This window comes from Onychostruthus taczanowskii, unplaced genomic scaffold (genome assembly GCF_017590055.1).
Source record: "Onychostruthus taczanowskii isolate IOZ18803 unplaced genomic scaffold, ASM1759005v1 scaffold72, whole genome shotgun sequence".
NCBI lineage: Eukaryota > Metazoa > Chordata > Aves > Passeriformes > Passeridae > Onychostruthus > Onychostruthus taczanowskii.
Window position 1 is genome coordinate 3,133,748 of NW_024505008.1, and position 24,633 is coordinate 3,158,380.

General features: G+C 37.6%; 1 protein-coding gene across 4 annotated transcripts in view; it reads left to right on the top strand.

Annotated features, from left to right (window-relative positions):
• Positions 1 to 24,633, top strand: part of FAM172A (family with sequence similarity 172 member A) — a 250,086-nt gene that overhangs the window by 156,666 nt on the left and 68,787 nt on the right. For all 4 annotated transcript variants that reach the window (XM_041422212.1, XM_041422213.1, XM_041422214.1 and 1 more), the window contains exon 9: positions 22,005 to 22,121. In XM_041422212.1, the coding sequence (XP_041278146.1) occupies positions 22,005 to 22,121 (117 nt within the window). The remainder of the gene's footprint in view (positions 1 to 22,004; positions 22,122 to 24,633) is intronic.

Below are 24,633 nucleotides of genomic sequence, written 5' to 3' on the forward strand. Positions count from 1 at the left end.
TTGTCAGTTTCTAACTTGTATGATTTGTACTAGTTTTCTTCAGTGTTAGAAAAATAGTTCTAAAATGGCACCTTCAGCATAAAACCGTGTTTGGATATTGGTTTTTTAGAGGCATACTCCAAAATGGATCATGTGGGTAAATTGCTGGGCAGACCCATGACTGATCAGAGTCCTTGGGTTGCCAACATGTTCTGTTGGGGGCTGTCTTTCCAAATCCAGGTTAAGCAGCAGAGTTCTTAATGTGGTTTTACTCAAAGGGTGGCTCATAGCTAATGAGTAAGCTGACATATGAACTTTACCAAGCACATGATAGTATTGCATATCAGTGAAAAACAAAATGCTGTGGAAGAGTTTCTCTCCTACAGAGGACCAGAACAAAGACCATCACAGCGATATTCCTTGATTACTTTTAGAAAAATGCCCTATGGATATTTTTCTGAATTTTGTAGAATTTTTGTTGAAATAAATAAATATTTGAGATGCATAGCTGAGGTCATGTTAATGCAGTAACATAAACTATACAGGCTTTTTTCTTTTTTTTATTACTTGAATAATAGTTCCATGTCTTTCACTGTAGCAAGAATGCTTCCTATTGCATTGTGATACTCTGGCCTAGGGAACATATTACTTTGGTCATTTGGTAAAACAAAACTCAGATAAGTATAATTCAGGTAGCATATATGAAATTTCATCTTCATTATCATGCAAATGTGGTGAGAACGTAACATTTCCCAAGATGTCATTTGACTATTAGGATCTTTAGAAAATGGTCTCTCAAAGCCACAAAGCTAATATTCCAGAAGAAAGCTATATAATACCTAAAAATTGTCTGTCCTTATTTTATATGAATAATAAATGTAGTAGGACAAGTCATTATTAAAACCACAAAAGAATGTGTTGACCTGTTGGAACAAGGATCTTTTTCAATTTTTGCATCAGTTATGAATTTTGAGCTTTCCATAGCATAGAAGGATGAACATGCAAATACAGATTTCAAAAAACTGCGGGGATAAAAGAAGGAGGATCATAACTGGAAATCTGATCTCTTTTGTTTCAGTACATAAATTGTATCTGTGGGTATTTATACTGACACATATTTTGTTATACATAATATCCTTTGCAAGCGTATATTTTGTGTGTCTGCATTGTGCATGTATTTTGCATCTGCACCACCTTTCATTTTTCTAAGCTGCCTTTTGCTGATATTTGAGTTAATGAAGGTAGAAGATGGGCATGGGCTAAATATGGACTAATCTCTTAAATGGGGAGTGGAACTTCATTTTAATTCTAAAATAAAAGAAGAGCCTGAGTGTCTCATAGCAGCCCATTATCTGTGTTACTCAGTTGTAGGAAAACACTGTACTTGTTTATGTGTGTGAACTATGTAGGGTATCAAGACCTAAAAAAATTTCTGGTAGCAGAAGAAACCTTTTGCAAACAGTTTCAGTTTTGAAAAAGAAAGACTGGGGCATGGCTATTTATAATTAAATTAAAATAAAGAAAGTAAATCTAATCTCTTCAGGCAGAAATGTTCTAGGAAAAAATGTATCCATAGCATGCACTGTTAAACAGTGGATGCCTTAGAAAAATGTAATGAAGAGATACGTAAATACTTCCAGACTTTCAGATACCCACCATGGATGTTGCAGAGTGAGCTTTTTCTTGGCAGATATTTGCAGCCCCAAGTGATGACCTAGATGTGTTGAAATAAGTGTTTAAGTGTTTGAATGACTTTTAAAAATTGCTTGATTGCTCGGCATCAGGAATGCAAGCAAGTCCTTCTACTCAGTCTGAGTAAAATAGAAGAGCACAATGTAAAAACCGATATTTTAAAGTTTTCCTGTTTTCCACAACAAAAAGAGACAATTTTCTGATGCCGGGCTGATAAAGAATGAAATTTCAGTGTGTGGTAATTTCAAAGTCTGTGGGTTTGTCTTGGTTTGGTTTTGGTTTTTTTAGTTTGTAAAATTGTGATATTTAGAGATTGGAAAAATTACAGAGGATGTTTGATGTGTCATTTCTCTCCCGTGCCGCTGAGACATTTTCATTTTACAAGTACATTACTGAAGTTAAGAGGTAGTTCTGTGCTGTTTTGCTAGAGAGATGTTTTCAAAGACCAGGTACTGCTAATATGACATATACCATGTACCAATTAAGAATGTTTTCTGTTGCTTCATTCCTACTGATATGAATGATACATATATGGTATCTGCCCTCCACTCAAAGCCCCTTGATGATCTAACTGGCACGCTTCGATCACTCATGAGATACTCTTAAGTGCATTTTATAAAAGTCACTGAACTTTATTTATGCTGAATTTTTTTGAGGTAAAATGAGGTGTTTAAACAACAAAGACTTGATCAAGAACTCCTCGACACTTGTAATCTGGTGCAGCAGTCAGAGGACAGAATTGATAGAGCCTCCCTGTCTCACTCCAGAAATGCTAATTTTCTTCACATTCTTACTTTGAGGAAAGGCTGCTTTGAGCATAATACAGACTGCTTACCACCTGATTTAGTGGGATTGCAGTTTTAGCCCTCCTTGTTGCTGAAAGGGTAACAAGTGTTGGTGTTCCTAACGATAGTGCATGATGACGACAAAACAATTAGAATCATCCTGCTCTACAGAATCTCATGTTGCTTCCTAACACCTTTTTTTTCCAGGAAAAAACTCCCAAAGCAATTGTCCTATTTAAATAAAGGCTAAATCCTTTTTTTTGGCTGGGAAAAACTGATTTTTATCAAATTGCATGGAAAATAGTAAATTTTTATTGGCATTGCTTTGAATTGCTCTTCTTTTATATGTACTCAATACCTTTTTATATTTTGCGGTATTCTTATAAGTAAAATCTAAGTAAAATTTTAACTCTGATTGTGAAGCAAGTGCTGCAGAAAAAAAAAAGAAATTTGAAATTTCAATATCACTGTATTTGGTAGAGTCACATGAATTGTGGAAAGGGATAGTAAGTCTATAGTTTGTAACTGCACAAAATTAAATTTAGTTATATAATGCACACTCCTTGGGGTATCTTACTTTGAATCTTAAAAATCTTTGTAGCTTCTGCTTCTCTTTCCTACAGACTAAGACACCTTTTTGCAGCTTAAAAAAATATCTCAGAATCAGGTAGTTCAGGAGACACATCCTGTAGGGGAAAGCATCTGCCTGCATTCAGTAAGCCAAATGCATACATGCCATAGTGTGCTGTTCTATCATCTCCCTGCATACATCTCATACAGCTCCACACAGGTTTACATGCTGTACATAGTATTGGTATAAAATTCGTAGTACGTTTTAGTAGAGTAATTTTCTATAACATCAAAGACCTATTGATGCTGGTAATACAAGAGGTGTGTTTCAGTCCTTCCCTGCTTCGCCCTGACCTCTCACACATCAACACACTCCCCTTCAATTACTCCTCTTCCACCCAGATGTATCCCAAGTGAAACTTTTCCAGCCTGTCAGCAGCAAACACTTGATGCCTGCTCTCACACAGCAGCCTGCATCCACCCCTTTCCTCCCTTTTCTGCAAAGCCAGTGCACTCCAGCCACCTGCTGCAAACAGCAGAAGTGCCAAGATCCCAAAAAAGCCTCCATTTTGATTGTAACCCTCCTTGCAGTGCAAAGATAATGAGTAATACTGAGGAGATGTCAGTCTTCAGGTTCCTCTTTTCTTCTGCTGGTGTCATTCATTCCACACAGATGCCTGTGCAGTGCTGCGCCTTGTGCATGTGCTCCCTGTCCTCCAGCGAGCCACGCATGGCTTGAGCTCTGAGTAAACAGCAACTGCTTTCTTCTGCAAAATTAGCTTCTGCTGGCCAGCCTAAAGTGTAACCTCCTATCACATTTTCTGCAGTAGGTTGGCATCCTCAGGCACAAGGGATGAAGCATGCTATGGCAGACAACTTTGTCTTTTCTTCTGTTCCTTAAAATAGGCGTTAGTGCCTTTGTGTGTTGCAGGAAAATAATAAAAATTTTCTGAACATCTGTAATATCTAATTGTGCTTTTGCCTTCTGCCTCCCAAACTGTTTTGTGCTGAGGTGAACTATGCTGGGGCTTGGGATGGGCTTGCCAGGTGGTAGCACCACCTCCTACAAAAATATTTATTGATAAAAGCCATAGCTGCAGCATCTGCAGTAAAATGCAGTTTAATCATTTTAGTTGCTATTGCTAACTTTTTCAGAATGCTAGATTACTGCTAAAATTTTCCAAGCAAAACCTTCCACATTTTGGTATTAAGCCTAAATGTTTATGTTGCATTTAGAGATTTTAAAGAATCTTACACAATGGTGGTTTATTGGCAATTGTGTCCTAATGGACTTCTGCATATCTAAAGATATATGCACTGTTGCTCTGAATCTTGTGTTTTCAAGCGTTCGTCTCTTGAACGAATACGTATTGGCTATGTTCAAATTAAATAGGAATAAATTTATAATGTGTGTTGTAATCTTTTTGTAAAAACCTAATTATTTAGCCTAATTATTTACATTGATTTCTGCAATGCAAGGATTGGAATAAATGTCTATCAATACTTTAGGTGGGAAAATAGTACAAACATCTTGTGATCTGAATATATTTATAAATAGTCACTTGCACTTCTTATGCAAATGAAATTGAGTAACTGTCAGGCTGCAATTTTTAATTTTTTTTTATACTATTAGAAGACTGGCTTATTTGACACCTCATATAGATCTTCTTATATGTTTTAGGCTTTTTCCATGTGTCTGTAACTGGTGCTGTTCTGTATTATTCTTTTATGCCTTTTGTCTTTGTTTCCTTATTTTATTGCCTATACTTTATGGAGGATGAGAATACTAATGAACATATGATACATACTGTCATTCACAAGATGAACAGATAGCTTTCTCTCTTTATGAAATGTTTATGGAGTAAAATGAAAAATCAAACAAACCCAGCATTGACTGTTGTAATTTCAGCTCAAATAGAATACTTACTGAGGTTTTGTAGAATTTTCCCATCAGAGAAAATTTTGAGAGTGCTAGGAGACTATTTTTATATCCAAAGAGTAAAGTTTGAGGTAATTTACTAGAAGGCATAGAAGTTATCTTAAAAATTGTTGATGCTGAACAATAAGAAGTCTAAATAATTTTAACCTTCAATTAACAAAGAAAAAAGGGGATAAGATGTCAAAATTCAGCCCGTGCTGCTTGTATTGTGTATTCAGCAATTCCTGTTAGACATCTTCACAGAAGTGATTCTGCCGAGCTTTTTGACACCCATTTTCATGCATGGCCTGCTACTTTACATAGAAATATCTCTTTTTTGGGTTTTTTTTTTTGTTGTTGTTTTTTTTGGGGGGGTTTTTGTTTGTTTTTTTTTGTTTTTTTTTTTCCCTGAGCTGCCTGCACCATTGAAAGTCCCTTGAACATGTCAGGCTCGGTCTGTGTGCCTGAGTGCATGCACACATGTGCATATACATGGGAACAGAATAATAAGTAAATGCGCTGGTGGATGCACGTGTGCCTGTGTGCAGCAGCGCGGGGCGCGTTGCAGCAGCATCCCGGTGCGCGGTCCCGCAGCCGCTGGCAGCGCGCACCGGCGTGGCGTGCGCAGGGAAAGGAGGTGATGCTGCCTGTGCCGCAGGCAGGCCCCGCCGTGCTGCGGGGGGGTGGTCTCGGCAGTCGGTGACACTAGAGGGCACTGCTTGTCCTCGGTTGCAGCTGCCTTCTGGGACAGCGAGTAGAATTAGGCTGAAATCCATAATCTTACTTTAATTAACAAATGAATTCTTATTAAGTAAGTCTAGGCAGTTTAATTCGTTGTTGTTTTGCTTTTAGCCTTGTGTTAATATCATGGATGAAGTCATCAGTACTTAAAATAAATGCAGAATCAATTGTCCCATACAGTAACAATTTTATAAAAGAAACCCCAATTTGAAATGTTATTCTTGGCAAAGCCAGAGGACTGAGTTTGCCCAGCGATGGCAAACTTAGATCCCTTGCCAGCTGTGCTTCCAGCCAGCAAGTGTGATGGAGTGTTAGAAATGTGTTAGGGAGCGTCTTGACGACTTAGGGTGATTTTTTTCAGCAAAGGTCAAGAGAAAGCTAAGCAGAAGACTAGAATAGGAAATTCAAAGGGTCCATCTTTGGTATGTGTAAAACATGTACCATTTACATTATCCTTAGAAAAATGCTTCTCAGTTACAGAATACTAAATCACCTGAATTGCTGCTCTAAGTTGAACTGTTACTTCCATTTGTGGATTCATTTATTTTTAATGGAAATCATGAAAGATGTGGAATAATCAGATTCATCAGGCTAATAAAATCAGGCACCATTTCAGAAGCATCAGAAATTTAGATGTCAAAACAATAACAACCAAGCTCAATGACACCAAGCACTGCTGTTAGCTTGCCCTTGTCCTCCACAATTGGGACAGCATTGTAAGCAGTGCTGTGGGCTGGCCAGGTTGGGAAATTTTCTTTCCAATGAAATTCCAACACTCAAGTTCAAGAAATTTAGTCCTGTGCTTTAAAGCGTTGTTCATTGCTAAGCAGTGATTTGGGATCGGGTCCTACATGAAATCTTTTTTTTTGCTTTGTCTCCCTGGTGTTTAGCCTGAATGTTTCTTTCTAGTTAAGTGTTGCTGACTTTCAGTGAGTGTGTAAATTTTCCAACACCAAGTATTAATAAATGTGTGGAAGCTAACAGCTGGAACGCCTGATTGCTGGAAATGACCTGTTAGTCAAGATGATGGCTGCTTAGTGTAACAAAAGGGTTTTATACATATAAGTGCTAGATTTAATGTTTGAAACATAATGATTGTCTTTAAAAGGATAAGTCATATTTAATAAACTTCTAAAATATTGTTCTAACCAGAGCTCATTGCTATTAAAAAGCATAATAATATAATAATTGGTTGTGTTTTTAAGTGAATTTTAAGTATTGTGTTTTAGTCCGACATAATTGCTTGCAAATGCTAAGGTGATTTTGAACCACTCTAGTTCTGAGCAATCTCTTTGTAAACAGTGAGATGAGTATATACATTTCTGAAAAATCCTCCTGTAGTTACTGCACAATTTCAGAGGATAGTAGTAGATCTATCATTTAAGAATAGTGAGCATCACCTAGTTTTATCAGTTCATAAGCAAAAATAAATTAAAAAGATGTTTAATCAACAAGAGAGCAACTCTTTTTGCATTCACAAAATGGTAATTTGAAATCTTATTTTGTGTGTACTAATGGTCTGTAAGCAGTGAGATGCCAGAATTGCTATAATAGGATTTGCCCAGTCCTAGAAGGATTTTGCTTATGGCTATGAAAAGTTGATTTCAGATCCTGATACACTTGCATTAATTTTTGAGACATTAGCTGAGTGTAGTGCAGCAAAGAAAAACGCTAACACCACACCAGTGTGGTGTAGCTAATTGTTTATTACCTCCAATCAAAGAAGCATCAGTAATGTGCAGGCCACAGTGTCTGAAAAAAAAAAAAAAAGAGGGAGGAAACTGGCAGAAAAGGTCTCACAGGTTTCTTCTTGAGGGTCTTTTAGAAAAGAACTGAGGAAGAAAAGCAGAAACAATGGCTTCACCATGTCCTGAAGGTGATACAAATGGGTCTTGGCATACTTGGAAGATTCTGTTTGTTCATTAAAATACTGTTTGACAATCAAACTGTAGAATGTACCAAACCTTCCTGCTTCTGAGTGAGAAAGCTCATCTTTGTGGTTGTATGATTTATGTATGAGAAACAAATGATTTAGATGCTCTTGTGCACCGTACTTCAGTAATGTGTTTGTATTCTGTGGAGTGTTTGCTGACAAAAGGAGCATGTTATCTCTTCTTTTGCTAGTAAGGGATCTGTTGACTCCACAGCTGTGTAAAAACCTCTAATCAGCACCTATTTTAATCAGCAAGAACTTTACTATAAATCATTATCAAAAAAAAAAAAAAAAAAAAAAGCATTGTGCTATGCTTTTATACCACTACATTTATTTTGAAATTAATAGGGAAAAATAATACAGAGCTTGTGCTTGAGATGGGCTAATAAGCGTGCCCATGAGACTTTCCTTTTCAAGAACTAAATGAAAGCTTTTGCATTACTAACAGGCTACAAAAGTTGCTTAGGTAATAAGACTCCTTTTCTCTTATCAGTTAAAAAGAAAAGGGGAGGGATGGGATGGCTCAAGGGATTGGTAATCAGATTACAAAGTCTTTCACTTCTAGGTCACTGGTTCAAATCTGCCCCCTGTTTAGTAGTAACCAAAAGCTGTTCCCATCTGATGGCTTTTCAGTAGCCTTTGTGCAATTTGTGAATGATCTATATGCAATGCTTGGTGAAAATCACTCCTAGCCATTGCTTTGGGAGTTTTCAACTCAAACCCTTTAAGTAGGAATAAATGATCTGCTCATGCATTGAAGAGTTTGTTGGGTTTATTTTTCAGAATAATTTTAATAAGTTAGAGAAGCAGTGCAGCTGAATTTGCACTGTAACAGCTGCTGTGGGCTACAGCTGCCACCATCACTTCCCACTGGCATTGCTTCGTAAAAAATTGTTACCAGTTTACTTAAGAATTGGACTGATGTGTCTTAATTTGAGCCGCATGGTATCATTCCAGTCTACTTTCATATTAGATTAGACTAGATAAAACCATAATTGAAAAAAAAAAGGATAAATAAAAGAAAATTACTAAATTTGTTCAGCTTAGAGGAAACATACTTATTATAGTAAAATTGATTTTGACAGAGAGAATGTGAAAACATTTTTATTGATAGTTTTAGTGTTGCAGTAAAGCTGTTGAAGCTGTGAGACTGCAGCTTCAGTGGATTCTTGTGCAATGTGACTTAGACCACTGTGGTGTGCTCAGGTAAATGTTAGAATAACGTTATAAATTGAAAACAAGGGAAACCAGAAAACTTGGTGGTACCTGAAAAGAAGTCCTTTGAAGTGTGTGTTTTCTAGTGTTGCCCCTTACTGGTGCTTACTTTCTAGTAGTTAAATAAAGGACTTATATACTGGGCTCTTGTCAGCATTTTGAAGTCCTATTTTGCTTAAGGTAGAGGAATGCTAGAGGACAGTTGCTATAAAGGGAATGTGATTTCTGGTTCATTAATATATGAACCTGAATGGAGGACTTTCTGCTAGATGTACATTTCTGTGGAAATCGCTGTGACAGTTTAGAGGTGTGTTTATGTCCATAGGGATGCACACAACCCATTACAAAAGCATGACTTTTTCCTTAAAACGAGCCAAAGTATTTCTTTTGAGACAGCAGGCATGCCACATGTATGCTGCAGTAGATTTTTTTGCACTGAACTAGGTATTTCATCAAACCTAAATGATATTTCATTAATGTACGTCTCACTGAATCAAATTAATCACATCACCCACCTCTCTCATTACTCACATAAACTTCAGAGTTTGCTTGTAACTCCTCAACCTGGAAAACTAAAATATATATGTATGCTGAGCAGAGCTTGATGGGCACCAGCAAGGGCAATGCACATTTAGCACAGGGCCAGCACAGGTCTTTGATCTCCCAAGAACACATCCTCGGATGTTGGGAGTGATCTGCCTAACATGCTTATTGCTTCACATTGAAAACCTAAGCCAGAAGAGTGCTGATAAAATCTGTACCACAACACATGGTCATACCCATGTTTTGCAAGAACGGCTCGGGTGGGAATTTATGGCCATTATTTTCACACTTGGCTTTCAACTGCCAAGTTAGCTGGCCTGTGATGCAATGTCATCTCCTCTGGAAACTGCAGCAATTGCAGGAAAAGAAAATCCCAGACGAGGTATTTATGATCCAAACCAACGTTCTCTCCTAATAATACATTGATATCAGATGTCTCAGAGGTCTGTGGACTCGGAGCAATTGGTGTGGTATCCCACTGGAAAACACAGGTTGTCCCAGTTGCTGCAGGAACAGTATGTCTCCATGTCCTAGCACCAGGGTTTTGTGGTCTGCTCATAGTGTTGGGGTCAAGCTTACTTGCACTTGCATCTCTGGCCCCGTTTGCCGGAGGAGAGGAGGGGGAGTGGGATTTAAGTTTAGCAGTACAAGAGGTATGGGCAAAAAAACCTTCCAGCTTCACAGGGCTGTTTGGTCCAGGAGCACAGGTTTGTAAGCCAAAGCCATTCATTTCAGAAGTTCACACAAAGGCGGGGTCAGGAGGAGGGAAATATTCTGAAAACACGGGCAGCACACCTTTGCTCATTTCCTCAGGGAAGGCTGGTCTTGTTCTGATGGTTAGGTCAAAGTATGTTAGAAGTGGGCAGACCCATGATGGTTCAGCAGAGTTGTGTATATTTCAAGGCTGTTGTGAGTTTAATCATTAGTTTAAAACATAATTTGGTTAAACTGAGAAAACCTCAGTTTTCTGAGAAAAAACTGAGAGAACCCAGCAAAGCATTTTTCCTAGTGTAGTGATGCTTCTTGTGAAGTTCAAAAGGACCCCTATAAGCTATAAGTGCATGCCTGTGTATTGAATGTGATTTGGCACTGCACGTGTTTCTAAAGTTAAGATATGACTCCTTCCATTGATATAACCCCTCCCAAAGCATACAGAAACCTTCAAGTTGCTGTCTCTGATGAATGTTAATATATTAAGTACTAGAGACGTGAGTGTGATGTCATCTGTCTAAGAGGAGAGACATGGAAACTGAAGCTCCCAGAGGTGAGAGGTGTGAATTGTATTTGGTGTCATGGTCCAGTTACATGCTGACTTTCAACCAACTGTGTGATAAGCCATATGGCTCGTCAGAGCCCTGCCTGTATAAGCTAAGGTGGTGGTGTTGCTGGTAGTGAAATAAAGAAATGCAAACTTATCCTGGTGTTCTTCTTCACTGAAGAGGACTTTGGAGGAAAGGAGCAGAAATAAACCTTGCAGTTGCTTTCTGTCTTAATGTTGTTTATGAATTTTATGAGATCAGAGGGTCATGGGGAGTATCTTGCTAGTGATGTATAATGGTTTGGAAATAAACATCAGGGGTGGCTCCAGCTACCTTTGATGTAGTTAAATGGCTCTTTTGTATATTCTATTTAACTTATTGTAAAATTAGGCAAAGAGCATACAGGAATGCTTCTCTGTATGCTAGATGCCTAAACTTCCAACTGTGTGTTTAGGACCAAACAAAAAGAAAATGGTTCTCTTTCAAGGAGGTTATCGTTTGTTGGATGTATAATAAAAAGGAGACATGAAATACTGTGGGAAAGAGAGACTGCCTTTCTACCTTATCCCATGATTTAAACATTTTAAATTTGTATTGATGATAGCCTGAATATGTAGATTTCACTCAGTATATTTTGCTTTCCATGATCTCTCTGAAATCTTCTTTTGAAGTGGGATTTCTTATGTTGAAAATTATGAGCCTTTAGCTTACAAGGATAGGCAAGCAATTAAAGCTGCATAAAGCCACAGCAAGCCTTTTTCAGAGTACACTGGCCAGCAACTGTAGGGTGTGTGCAGAAGGCTCAGTAGACGTTTTGCTTTAGTGCAGGGGTGACTAATCTTCATGGTCTTGTGGCATCCTGATGAGCTCTCGTGGTCACAGGACAAAATCTGTCATTTTTTTTCAGGTTGTACCTGGTGGACCAGACATTCACTATTGCAGCTCTGCCTGCTGGCTCCTCCTGCATTGAGAGGGATGGGTTGCCCAGTGCTCTTCAAACCATCCCAGCTTGCCTACTGGTGTAGCCTGGTTTCAGGAGCCAACAGTGTGGCCTGGCTGATACCTCCAGGAAAGTCTGAGTCTGGCAACCTGAGTGCAACCACCAGAGGCAGAGTCCAAAATTTTCAGGAAGACTTTTCCACTTCCTAATAACCTTGAAAGTAAACATACATCATTCTTAACAGGCCAGTCCCTCTTCGAGGCTTGTGAATAGAAGAGTTTAGGTTATTTCACCAAAGAAAGACTATGTGTGATAAATTACTACCTTCCTACATGGGCATCTGGGAGTATTTGGTGCTTTTGTGCAGCATCCATTGTCCTCACACTTAGGTACAGCATGCATTATGCTAATAAGCAGTGCTTGTTTTTCTTTTCTTGACTCATCTCTACCTGGCATCACTTCTCTGAGTGATGTCATCAGTACTGGAAGGTGATTTCTGGTGTTTAATGAGCAGGCTTTTGCTGGGGCCAATGCAGAGCATAGTACACATCAGTCTCCTGGAGCATTCCTCAGAAGTAAATTACATGGGCAAGCTGATGACCAGGTTGATGCAGGATCCTGAGCAGGCCAGGAGGAGGAACACAGAAATACTTCATGGCAGTGAGACGGCATCTAAGACACCCACTATGTTTCTATCTCCAAGGATGCCAAGGTGGAAGTTCTATGTTGCTGCAGTGCCGTGTCTCTCCAGATGTGATGCAGAGCAGGTGCATGCCATATGTCTTTGAAGGATGGAGAGTCTGAGCTTTCTTTGCCAGTAAAGCTGTGCTTAATGTCACAGGACATGGACCAGACGTTTAATTATGAGTCTGTTCTGTACTCTAAATTGGAAGATCTTTTTCTGAATAATTTATTTCTTTTTTTTTCTTTTTTAATATTAGGTACAACTGTATTTTATAGTTATACATCCCTTACTTCACAAAGCCCTTCAGCATATGAAGTCTCTCCAACGAGACTTCTTATCCTTATTGCTACTTTCCTGTCTCATGAGTGGCTGGAAAACCTTGTTGGATATCTGATGGCATGTCCAATGCCTGATAAAGAGGGCTGATTTTAAAAAAAAATCCATTCTTTCTTCTGCTTTACTGTTTTTTCAGTCTTTGAAGATGTTAGTCCTATATTGACGACCCAGACCATTCTGTGATTCTATGGTATTGTGGTCTGCTTTGTGTAATTTGGGTTTATACCACACAGGCACATAATTTTTTGGTGAAGGAGAGTGCAAGTGGCAGCAGCATTTTAGTGGAAAAGAAGAGGGAGGCTCCTCCTCTTCTCGTTTGGCTGCCTGCAGTAACAAAGCACAATTTGTCATTCCCTAGTCACAAGGAGAGTTGCCTCCAGAAGTTTATGTGACCTCAGAAGTTTCAGTTTACATACCTCCTTACTTCAGAGACGTTGCCTGTGGAGATACTTTTCCTTTCTGAAGTTACTCAGAAGTTATAATAGTTAAAACTGAGGCTTCAAAGGACAGGAAGAGTGAATGTTGCGTTATCCTCTGACTGAAGTGGAAATCCAGCTATGTTTAAATAACAAGGATGTCAGACTTCATGTCCATCTGTGGGGTGCTGAGCTTAATACTTAGTTTTTCTCATCTCCTGGGGTTTTTTTATTTTTTTCAAGTCTTGCTTCCTTGCAGAAGTTAATACATAGATTGATATGTTTGTGTACATGTATGATAAAACCAGGGCAATTTCCTAAATAAATGACCAGTGTCTTCAGACACAGCCATTGTCTAGAGATCGGTGGAGGATTTGCTCTTCTTGATGTTAAACCAGTGCAGTTCTCTGTCTAGGTATAAAATTAAATACCAGGAACTCTATTATTTCCTTGAAAAATGCACCAGCATGAGATTTGCATGAAACTGTAGTGACAGTTGTCCATGTACCATTCAAACAGAGGCAATGAAGAAGTAATGCCATTTTACCCTGCTGTATGTGATACTTAACATGTAAGAACAATTATTTACTTGATTGTTTCACACTCATTTCACTAAAATGATTGTTCACTTTTACACTGAGTTCTGGATTTACACATTTATTGAAACATGAGAAAATTACTTCCATAACTTACTCCAGGCTATGTTTTTCATTAGATATGAACAATTACCTTTTTAATGGTAAAATATCAAAACAAAACTCCAAGCCCTTGTATCATTTCATTTTCAAGCCTTGTTTATTATTACTTGTGTTACACACTGATTTTCAGGAGCAATTTATTTCAACTAATTTGTCATCTCAGAGATTTAAGATCACTGTATTCTATTTAAATTTACCTGAGTAAGAAAAATTAAAAGAACCTACTTACTCTGGCTCAAGGCTTTTAGATGTTTTCACCCTCATAATGCAGAAAAGGAGCCCAGCAAGACAGGCTGAGAGTAAACAACTAGTTTTATTCATCCATTTTGTATGTGTACTGGGTTTTTAGATAGACCAGAGCTGTTCCATTGTAATTTAGAAGATGTTGAGTTCAAGGAAGTACCTTAGGAATAACTTTTTTCCTAGGTACAAAGGATTTATTTCTCTCCAGCCCTGCTGTCTGATTAGTCTGAAATCAGCCAGAGTAACTGTCATCGAGACGTTGACCAGGCTTGAAGCCTTGGGGCTGAAAACAGTGGCACTTTGGAGCTGGACTGGGTAGGTCACATCCCTCAGATGGGTGGAACAGATGGCTGAGGTTGTTAGCAACATCAATAGTCCAGCTTCTATCTGCCGCCCTTCAGTGGACCACATGCAAGTTGTGAGCTACCGCAGAGAGTCTGAAATGTGGCAGCTGAAGGAGTCATCATAACTCAGTCATCTGCAGCCCGAGACCATGCTCGTCCCTGAGACTGAAAAGTCCTCAAAGACTTTCCTCTTAAAAGCTCCCTGGTAGGAGGTTCTTCTCTCAATAGCAAAAAAGCTGTTGGGGTTTGAAAACTTACTACAATTTGCTCACTGATGGGTGGGTCTAAGGAAGCATTTGGCACCACGCTTTGATGGGACGCCTCAGATAAAATGTCAGCTAGGCTGCACTGCTGGGTGTCAGCTGTGCACTGCTGCTCTTAAATGCTTCAACTGTCTGCATTGGCTGCAAGACCAGGCTGAAAATCTGGCACACAACCTACATTTATACGAGAAGATGTTCAAAATTATGTTCATATTGTGGTTTGACCATGCCCAGAGCTGCCTAGGACAGTGAAAGTCATTGTGAAAGCTGAGTCCAGGATAGCTCATGGGGTAAGAGGCTGAGGACAATCCCAATTTTAAGCAGAGACATCTGTTTCCTAGTCTGTGTAGACCTTGACCTGTCTTGATACTATAGCACTCCAAGTTTTTGGTTATGGGTCTAGATGTCTCCTCTTAGAACTTAACTGTTATTTTGACTTCGTTGTGTTATGATCAGGTTTTGCTTTTGATTTTATGTATTTTATATTCTATTTCAACTTAGTTTCTTTAATGGTTTTGGGTTGTTGTTTTTTTTTTTTTACTTTAATATTTAATTTCTAACTAGGCATGGCAGTCAAATAGCTGTCCACTGCATCAGAAATCCAGATAAACCAAGAGAAAACAAAGCTATGACCTGCAGTCAATAAGCTTTTACTGGCAAAGACTGGAAAAATCCTTCACCATCACAGCCAAGATAACTTTTTTAACAAAATCTCCAGGACAGGGTTTACCTAGCTGTGCCAGTAGAGGACTGATCTTGCTGACTGAGTTCATGTCATTTGGAGAGCTGATGCAGCCTCCTACCAGAAAACCTCTGCATCCTTATTGAAAGGATGCTGCTTACACAGACACATGCTAAAGCCAGAGCAGCAAAGGATGTGCTGTGCTGGAGGTGTGGTGTGATCACATGCTCACACCATCTTGCACTACCCAAATCTAAATTAACTGTGAATACAAAATTAAATAGTTTAGTAAACTGTGTGATTTTGCAACTCTGATTTTCCTGGTGCTCATGTGCTTGCAGTGCACATATGCAAACTATCTTTGAACAACCTTGCTCGAGTATCAGATGCTCCAAAGCGTTAGTTGTACCAAATACTTACTACATGTGGTAGTTTTGGACACTTTCTGGCAGCTTAAACTGATACTTGTGGAGCTCCACTTTGATAACATCGGACTGTTCTTTATCTCATATGTTAGAGGCAATCCACCAGCTAGCTGCTGCTCTCAGCAACATAGGAATATTAACACTTCTGTTGATCAGGCTTCACATTCTGTACCTGGATAGGAAATAGGTAGAAGGCCTTCAGAACTTGATTTTCATGCCAATGAGATCTCCCCACTTCGAATCTCCATCCTTGGGACAGCAGACTCCAGCTGTCAGGAGGAAGACCCAACTGGCTGACTCCAGGTAGACTCATCTGCTCCAAACTTCCCTGTCTGATCATCACTGCGCTTCTCACAGCAGTACAAAATTGAGTATCTCAGCAACCCTCATTTCTGAAATGTCTTGAGGTCCAGTGCAAAATTGATTCATTTATGTTTGCATTAGTTGAATTTCTGATGGGAAGGAGCTTCACCAAACCCTCTTGTCGAATGTACACTTACTGCCTGCTAGGAAGTTATCTGCAGAATGCCAACATTTTGTGCTCCAGAGAGTGGAGGATGTCCCTGCCACCAGCCTGTTTTGGTTTGGTCTGCTGTGGGCAAGATGTAGCAGACCAATTCAAAGACTTTTATCCCCATGGTGCCATTACCAGTTTATGTTATGTGATGGGCTTTCGGTTGAACTGCTGTGGTTCATTCATGCTAAAAAAATTATGGGGAGGTTTGTAATTGAGGTGAGCCAGCATTCCTAGCCATAAGCCCTGCCACACCTAAACTGCCTGTGTTTGGGAAGTTAGATGTTGTTTCCCTCATTATTGAAGATCCTCAAAGACTTTTTTTCTTGTAAACTCCCTGTCATGACACACTAGGGTTAAGAGAATAGGAGAATTGCATTGTGAAGTTTAAAGTTTTAGTAAAGCTGAAGCCTGAGGCTTTCTACAAGAGAAGTATGAGTTCTATTTGCACTGTTCAAAAATATATCAGCAGAATTCTGTGTACAGATTTTTTTTTAGTTGTTCAGGTTTTTTACTGAGCTATGCATAAGGGAGATGACTTTTCAAATCTTGAGCTGCTTTTTTAAAGTATTTTTCTACTCATGATTGATTTTATGAACTTACTGCCCCAATGTAAGGTGGTAATTTTGAGTAGAAGTTCTACAAGAGAAATTGGTTTGCATTGTGAACTTTGACAAGTTGTAGACTCCAGATGCTTTTAAGCAATCTGTTCTAATATGTTCATGCATTATTACTACTGTTGCAATGTGATTTATTGCTGTAGAAAAATATCACAGTTGTAACATCCAATAGATCTTTGAACAAAATATCAGCAAGTACTATGGTCATTCTCTAATTGTATCTCTGAAAGTATTTTCCGTTTAAAAACTGATGTGTATCAAGGGTTTTGTCTACTACAAGTAGGGATTTTATCACATCTACAAATTCATTTAGGGAAGATGATTGCTGTTGCTAATTGAAAATGAAAACTGGTAGAACTGCGGATTGTTTATTATTTTTGCTTTGTGTTGTTCGAGCATAGTTGCCCAACAATTCTAATTCCTAACAAATATTTTATGAGGGCTTGGGGATCTAATTCCATTTTAATATATGCAGAAAATTGAGAATATTTCAAAAATTCAGGAATCCTATTCAGGAAGCAGTGAAAAGTCTTAGGAATTCCAGACCAACAAACTTGCACTACAGAATATGGAATTACATACTTCCTGGTGAAGAGAAGTTTTTTCATAACTGAGGAGAGGCTCAAGTGCTGCCAGGCAGACAAACTGGTTAATTGGTTTGTATGAGACTGAGTGAAATGGTGGTTGAAGAGGATGTTGACTATAGACTGGTAACAAGCAAGTTACAAGGACAGCATATGAAGTTACCAAAAAGAAATCCACATTCCTTTACAAAAGGAAGTAAAAATTGCCCTCTTGCACATTATTCCTATCATGTGAATTCCTCTCTCCTGCTATCTACCATTGTATTTACAAATATTTCAGTGTCCAGCTGAAGTTGTTTTGATCCACCAGAATTTCTGGATGCAAATTCATTCCATGTCTGGAAACCAGTGAAAACTTTTGCCAGGGGCTTCCAGTTGTTTCCTCTGGAAAGAATTCTGCTTGCTGATGCCAAAATGTCTTTAAGAGTCTCAAATCAGTATAATGCAACTGGATACAGTGGAAGACTTGCATCAAAATTATATTGTTCTAAGTCAAATTCTTGTTGTCAACGTGCCCATTGAAGCCCAGTGCATACCATGTAACACCATGCCACAACTGAAATTGCTATGGAGGACAAAGAAAGTATCTGAATAGTTTATTTCAAAACTTCAAGAGAAAATAAAATTTGGATGTATTTTTAATTCATTTTTAATCAATTTTTCCTCATTCCTAATTAAAAACAACTCAGAAGAGTAAATATTCCCTGAATATGAAGTGATGGGTTTTTTATTTGATTTTATGAACCTGCAAAAATAAAAGCCTGTAAAAAAAAATTTAACTTGCTTTAAATTTCTTGGAAGTTTTTGAATTTTTACCTGTTTTAAGTGTTAGAATTGGTATAAAGAGTTCAATGTTTCTAGGATTTACTCCCCCAGCTATTTACCTAAAATCTAATTGGTACTTTCATGGATTTTCATGGTTTCTGGTTGGCAAGATGAGACATTTAAGTCGTCTTTTGACACACTGATGCTTTCATTTGACAGGACTATTATGCTATAAAATATATACCAAAGGCCTATTTTATCATCTATTCTGACTATATATGCATGCTAAATATACTGCATATGTATTGTATGTGTGAATCTGTGTTTTATTTATACACACTACAGATACCAGCGGTATCAACCTTTTGACATTATAATGTTATGACAACTTGGGTAATATAAGCTTGCAGGTTAGCAGTTGCAATTCTTACTAAATTGAGCAACGAATGAGTAATTATGATGTATGAACATGAGGCATGCATTTTTAGGGATTTTCAAGTTCGTGTTTATGTAACTGTTAGAGCTGAATACTTCTGCAACTAGATCATTGAGATTTCCCTTCCAAAGTGAATAAACAAATTTTCAGCCACTGGGATAAAGAGGACTTTCAGAAGGATGCTTGAATGCTTTCTAACTTGTTGCAAGGAGAACTGGTCTGCAACTTGTCATTCGAAGGGAATGACATATATAGTGTTGGAATATGGTTAATAAATTACAAAATCAAACTTTACTGTGACTACGAAGAAGGAGCACAAGAAAAAAGATAGAATGGAAATGCCTAAAGAGAGAAGCTTATTGGAAAAGTCTAGAGGACCCAGAATCATGAGTGGTGCAGTAATACATGAGAGCCTATTTGTGTATAATAGAGAAATGCCATTTTACGTACTTCTGATTGTAAATGAATTACTGTTATTAGGAAGAAGGAGTGTAAGGGGAGAATGAGCCATCCAGTGATGAGGTTCACAGAGAGCTGTCCTCCTGCAAAATGTAGTCTGCTAATAATAGTTTAAGGTTTTTAAATGGGCGTTAAGCAGGAAAGTATGTAATTCCTAGGCTGTGAAAACTTTCTCTCTGTGGAATTTACTGTGTAAAAAGATTATAAGCCATAAATGAACTTTATAGAAAAATTCGTAGGCCTTTGTTTGCTTCAGTAAAAAAATAATTATTCTGAAGAAAAATGTCTGAATTTTAGTATTTTTCGCAGACTATGGTCTATTACATGTCATCAGTTTTAGTATGTCCACCTCAAAAGACTCTACAGGCTCCGTGGAATAAAACAGGTCCTGGGAAATGTAAATCATGCATCCTACAGTATCCTTCCCTTGGAATCTAGAACAATGTCCACATTACATCAAATTTGAATGGTAGCTGGGTACTACATTTTTGTTTAAAGTCAATCTATTTTACCCTTACAATTTTATTCCACACATTTAATTTTTAAAATTTATCTTAATTCAAAACTGATTTTAGAAAAGAGGAATAAGTTCTAACTGTGAGCTATCAATCCACTGAATCTGAAGCATTTACTGAGTATTGAAGCATCTGTGCCCAAAAGTACATAAACTTCTTGCATCTTCTTGAAGGGTCAATTGTCATCCCTGATGAGAGTGTTTGCTGCTTGAACTTAACCTGGGTCTGTTTTCCTTGATTATTATTATCAGTGAATGTCCCATTGTAGTAGTAATCTTGAGCTGCTCTGATAGAAGCAAAAGTGTCTTCAGTTTGACATGCTCTGTTGTGACATTTCTGTGTCACTGAAACGTGGACACATTAGGTTTCTTGTTTAAGTGATGGCTATACCCTTGGTCCTTTCCACACTTTATGTGTTGTTTTTGTCTATTCCTTTCTAAGTTGGCTCAGAAGGGCATGGATGCCTACCAAAACTTTTTTTCTTCTGGGCTGGATGTTAACAAATCTGTACGTGAAGCTCAGTTAATTCCTTTGATCCCCCTTTGCTTCTGCATCCGTGAGACCCTATCCTAACCCTAGCACTGTGGCTGAGTTATCAAAAAACATCACATTGTCAGCCTCAGTCACTTTGCTGATCTTTGTGAAGAGAATGTGATTCTGCAGGCATCCACAAAGCTGAATGGCAAGCACCAGGAGCATGTTGGGTATTGCATATTATTTCCTATATACCATACATGATCTGAAAAGCAATGACTGTATGTACTATATGAAGAAAGATGAGAAAGAAATGGTGATCAATGACTGCCAGTTCTTACATGTGCATAGGGAAATTGAGAATAGCAAACCTGAGCTAGGTCTGGAAAAAAAAAGGGAACTGCACCTTTGTATTTTCTTGTGATTTGAAGAAAAAGGTGATGTTCTAAGATGAACTAGGTAGATAGTTTTCAAAACAGAAACATGGGACAGAGTAGCTTGAGAAAAAACTGCTTTTCCAAAGCAGAGCATATTTTTTATCTTTGCTGGTCATTAGAAGTGCTTCTGAATACCAGCCCTTCATGGAGGAAGTCATGCTGGAATACTCTGAGCTGGTGATGATTTTAAACTTCACCCAGCGTGTAATAACTCTGAGTAATTGGTAGGTATGTGGGCTTCAAGGACAGTGATATTTTTACACCTTTGCCTGTTTAATCACAGTGTTTTGTGGAAGATAGTGCAGCCGAATGAGTGGTAGAATGCACAGCACTGGAACAGGAATATTATAAGGTGTGTTTAAAACAGTTATTCAGTGTAGAACAGGGTTTAAAGCAAGTTAAGTGTGTGTAGTTGACAAGTATTGTTTTTAGATACTGTCTCTTTCAAAAAACTTCTTTTCTAGGAGGTTTTTGGAGTCATTCTTATGGCAAGGACATGGAACAGTGGGTTCAGAGGTGCAGCCTGTGTGCTGATAAGCAGTTACTAGACCATGAAGAAAGAATACTTGATTTTAGAAATATGGTATGTGTTACATTTATACAAAAAGGAAGATTAAAAAGCCATTAACTTTATTGCAGCATACACAACGATAATGATACCAATTATGAAATGCTGGTTTTGTACAATTTATTATGCTGGTAAGTACAATTTATTATGCTTTCTTTGATCCAGTGTTACAAATTAGGATCACTCATATCAGGAGATTAAAACCTCTTTGTCTGTCTTTGATATCAAGCTATTCTTTCCCAGTACCTTTTATCTTGCATAGCAGTGCTGAACTCCACAGCATCTTTGTCAGTGCACTTGTGTTATTTGCAGCAATCATTTAATTTGTTTTAGAACTGATATTATTTAGTCATACTGTCATTTGCAACAACAGAGGCTCTTTAATATCCTAAAAATGTGGAGAGGCTTTGGTGTTAGCTGAGTAAGCATATGAAAAAGGGAGAAGAGAGAAGAATTTTGGAACCATGGTGAGCGTGCAAGATAGCTAAATTGGATAGAAAAAGAAAAAACCTATACAAGTCGAAGTGAGATTGTACATCAGAAAAACTACAGCAATCTACTGAAAATTAGTAGATGATAGTCATGAGAACCTTACAGTGAACCACAGGTACCAGCTTCCCTGAAGAACTGAAATAGGGACTTGGAGAAGCTTGTAAAAGGTGTCCTCAGGGAATCTTCCATTTTTTCACTATGATACCTTTAATCCTAGAATTGTCAAGCCACATGGAAAATAATAGGACTGAATAGTTCAGTCAGTCAAAAGTTAGTATTTTTTTTTAATCGAAAATATTAGGTGTTTCTGGTTTTTTTTCTGGACCTGTTAGGAACTGTATAAACTTTTAAACAAGCGAAGTCAAGTAGTGAATCTGTATTGCTGTTTCTTTTTAAAATTAAGACCATTATCTCTGAGTAAGCAGACTCTATTCAGTAAAAGGAATTAATTTAAATACAATCTTTTTTAACAGATGATTCAACGAGAGGCAGAAGTAAAGAATAGGGTAACTGCTGTGGCGTTGACAGACTCAGTTCACAATGTGTGGCATCAAGAAGTTGGGAAAACTATTCGAGAGTGGATGCGAGAGGTAAGACCTATTTTTTTAAAGGATTTGAGTATGTACATCTGTATATGGCTGAATAAACAAGTCTGGGTGTGAAACACAGCATAATATAGAACAGTGGAAATCATGTATCAATACCAGCCACTAAAATAACCAAGATTAAAGCCATTTCTGAACTGTCAAGTTAGCAGTCAAAATACTAAGCACCAAGTCCAGTGTTTCTTCCTGATGCTCAGCGAAACAGAGACCTGCCAAGGCAGCCCATGCAGTGCCTGATACTTGGAGCAAAGTTCTGGGTACACCCCATGCCCCTGGTTTGATCTAGCAATGGTGGAAAATCCTCTTTGAGCTCTTCATGACTCAGTTTGATGATTTGCACATGTAGGACTCGGAAGCTCTTATACTTTGTATAAGGTTGCTGAGGTTTTAAAAGTCGTAGTTTAGAGCAAGACCAATTTTTTTTTCTTTTTTCTTTTTTTTTTTTCTTTTTTTTTTTTTTTTTTTTTTTGTTTGGTTATTTGTTTTTTTGGTTTTTTTTTGTTTTCCCACTGTTTATGAGTCTCATCCTTACCCAGATCAGACTCATCTCTGTTTTCTGCATTCCCATGGCAGAACAGTAAAACAATAGGTGCACAGAGTTAATTTAAACTAGTCATATCCTGAACTTTCTTTTATACTTGACTTTTTTTCATTGATTTAGTGAAACTTTGTGTATACAGTGCCTATTCCTGACTTTAACTTAAAGTTTTGTAGGCTGTGACTGATGGGAATAGAGGATCACCTGGGATGCAGCCTGACAGCTCTGACTTAAGTGTTAAAAATATAAAGAATGGTAGCCCCTACAGGCTCTGTCAGAGAAATCCCCATTTTCTTTATGGGAAATCAAAACCTAAAATATGTGTTATGTAGTAAAACTGAAATTTTAAATCCTGTAATTTGAATCTGACAACTCCATTTTTCTTCAAGCATTTAGTCTGAATAAGAAAAGTGCATTACCTTTAATTTCATTTGCAGAAAGTAGATGTTAAAGAATAAGTTAAATGATTAATGGCCTAAAAAGCGGATGGAGTGTCATAACTTACATTAACATTAAAAATCTCCTATAAGGAAGAAGAATTTTACATATGTGAAATGTGGCTGAGTGGTATTAAGTCTAGCATATCACCTGGATATCTCTTACTTTAATCAGGTTTAAGGCTAGTGGTAAAATGAATAATAATTAAAATATACACCTAATCGCTGCCTGTCTGTTGGGTTAATTGCTGTCATTGAAAGAATGAATTGTTAAAATAAAGTAATTCTTCATTTGAGCTATCTCTCCTGTATCACTGGTGGCCTATTTTTAGTACCTATAGATGTCATGATTTTTGAATTTATTAGGAGCCGTGATGAATGATAAAACAAATCATCCATTTACATATCTTGACACTGCTTTCGAGAATACTTATTTCTTACAGGCAAGTGTCACATTGTGTATAAAAGATAGTTAATTCTGTGCTAATCTTCTGTATTATCTCCAGCTCTCTGATGTAGTGTTCTATCAGTAGTTAATATTAATTTTACTTATTTCAAATGATTGTAATACTTCATAAAAATTCTACTTCTTTTGTAACTTCTACCACCTTACATTTACAATTTCACATTCAGCTGTTAATTAAAATTACACATGCAAATCATAAAATTATAATTCTTTACCACTTTAAACCTTAAAACCTTCATGAAATACTTCAATTTTAACAGGTTTTACTAAATATGTTATACTACTGGGTAGTGTGTTTGTTTTTTTCTTTTTCCATTGAGTTCAATAGTTTCATTGATCTACTGTTTCTTACAAAAATCTGCCATGCTTTGTGAACTTCACTTTCTAATCTCATACAGCAACCCTTCCTTTATGTTGTCCCTGCTCTCCCTGGTCCCAGAACAGTAGGGTTGCCTTGACAAATCTATTCAAAAGCCATTCCTCGCCCTTTATTGGTGGGGACTGAAGCCTTTGAAATTCTCTCCTCACTGCAACACAGCTGACATCTTCTTCCAGACAGAATGAATTAAGGAAATACAATAAGATACTTGATCTACCAGTCAAGGATCTTTCCACAGTGAGGACGGACTCCATGGTGCACAACTAGAGCAGCAAGCATCTACAAATACACAATACATGCTGTTTACCAGAAGAGAATTTCTCCATTTTTACTATCATGAACTTATCATATTATTTGCTTAGAAATCTGTCTGAAAATTGATTGGGTCTTTCCAAAAGGCTGCACGAGCTTTTTTTACCTTTTCCACTTAGTGAAGTTAATCAGGTTTTCAGAAGGGAAAAACTCAGATTTTTAACATAGCAAGCAACATGGATCTTGTTGTTCAGCTGGTAATCTTACTAAAAATGTAGTTGCTTTATAATTAAATCTTCAGTTCAGTAGATTTGGTGTGGTTTCATTATATTTTATTGAAAGCATATCATTTACTGTTTCAGTTTATAGACTACTCTAATTAGATAGCATTTGGAGCAAAACATTTAGAAAATACCTGGTAAATT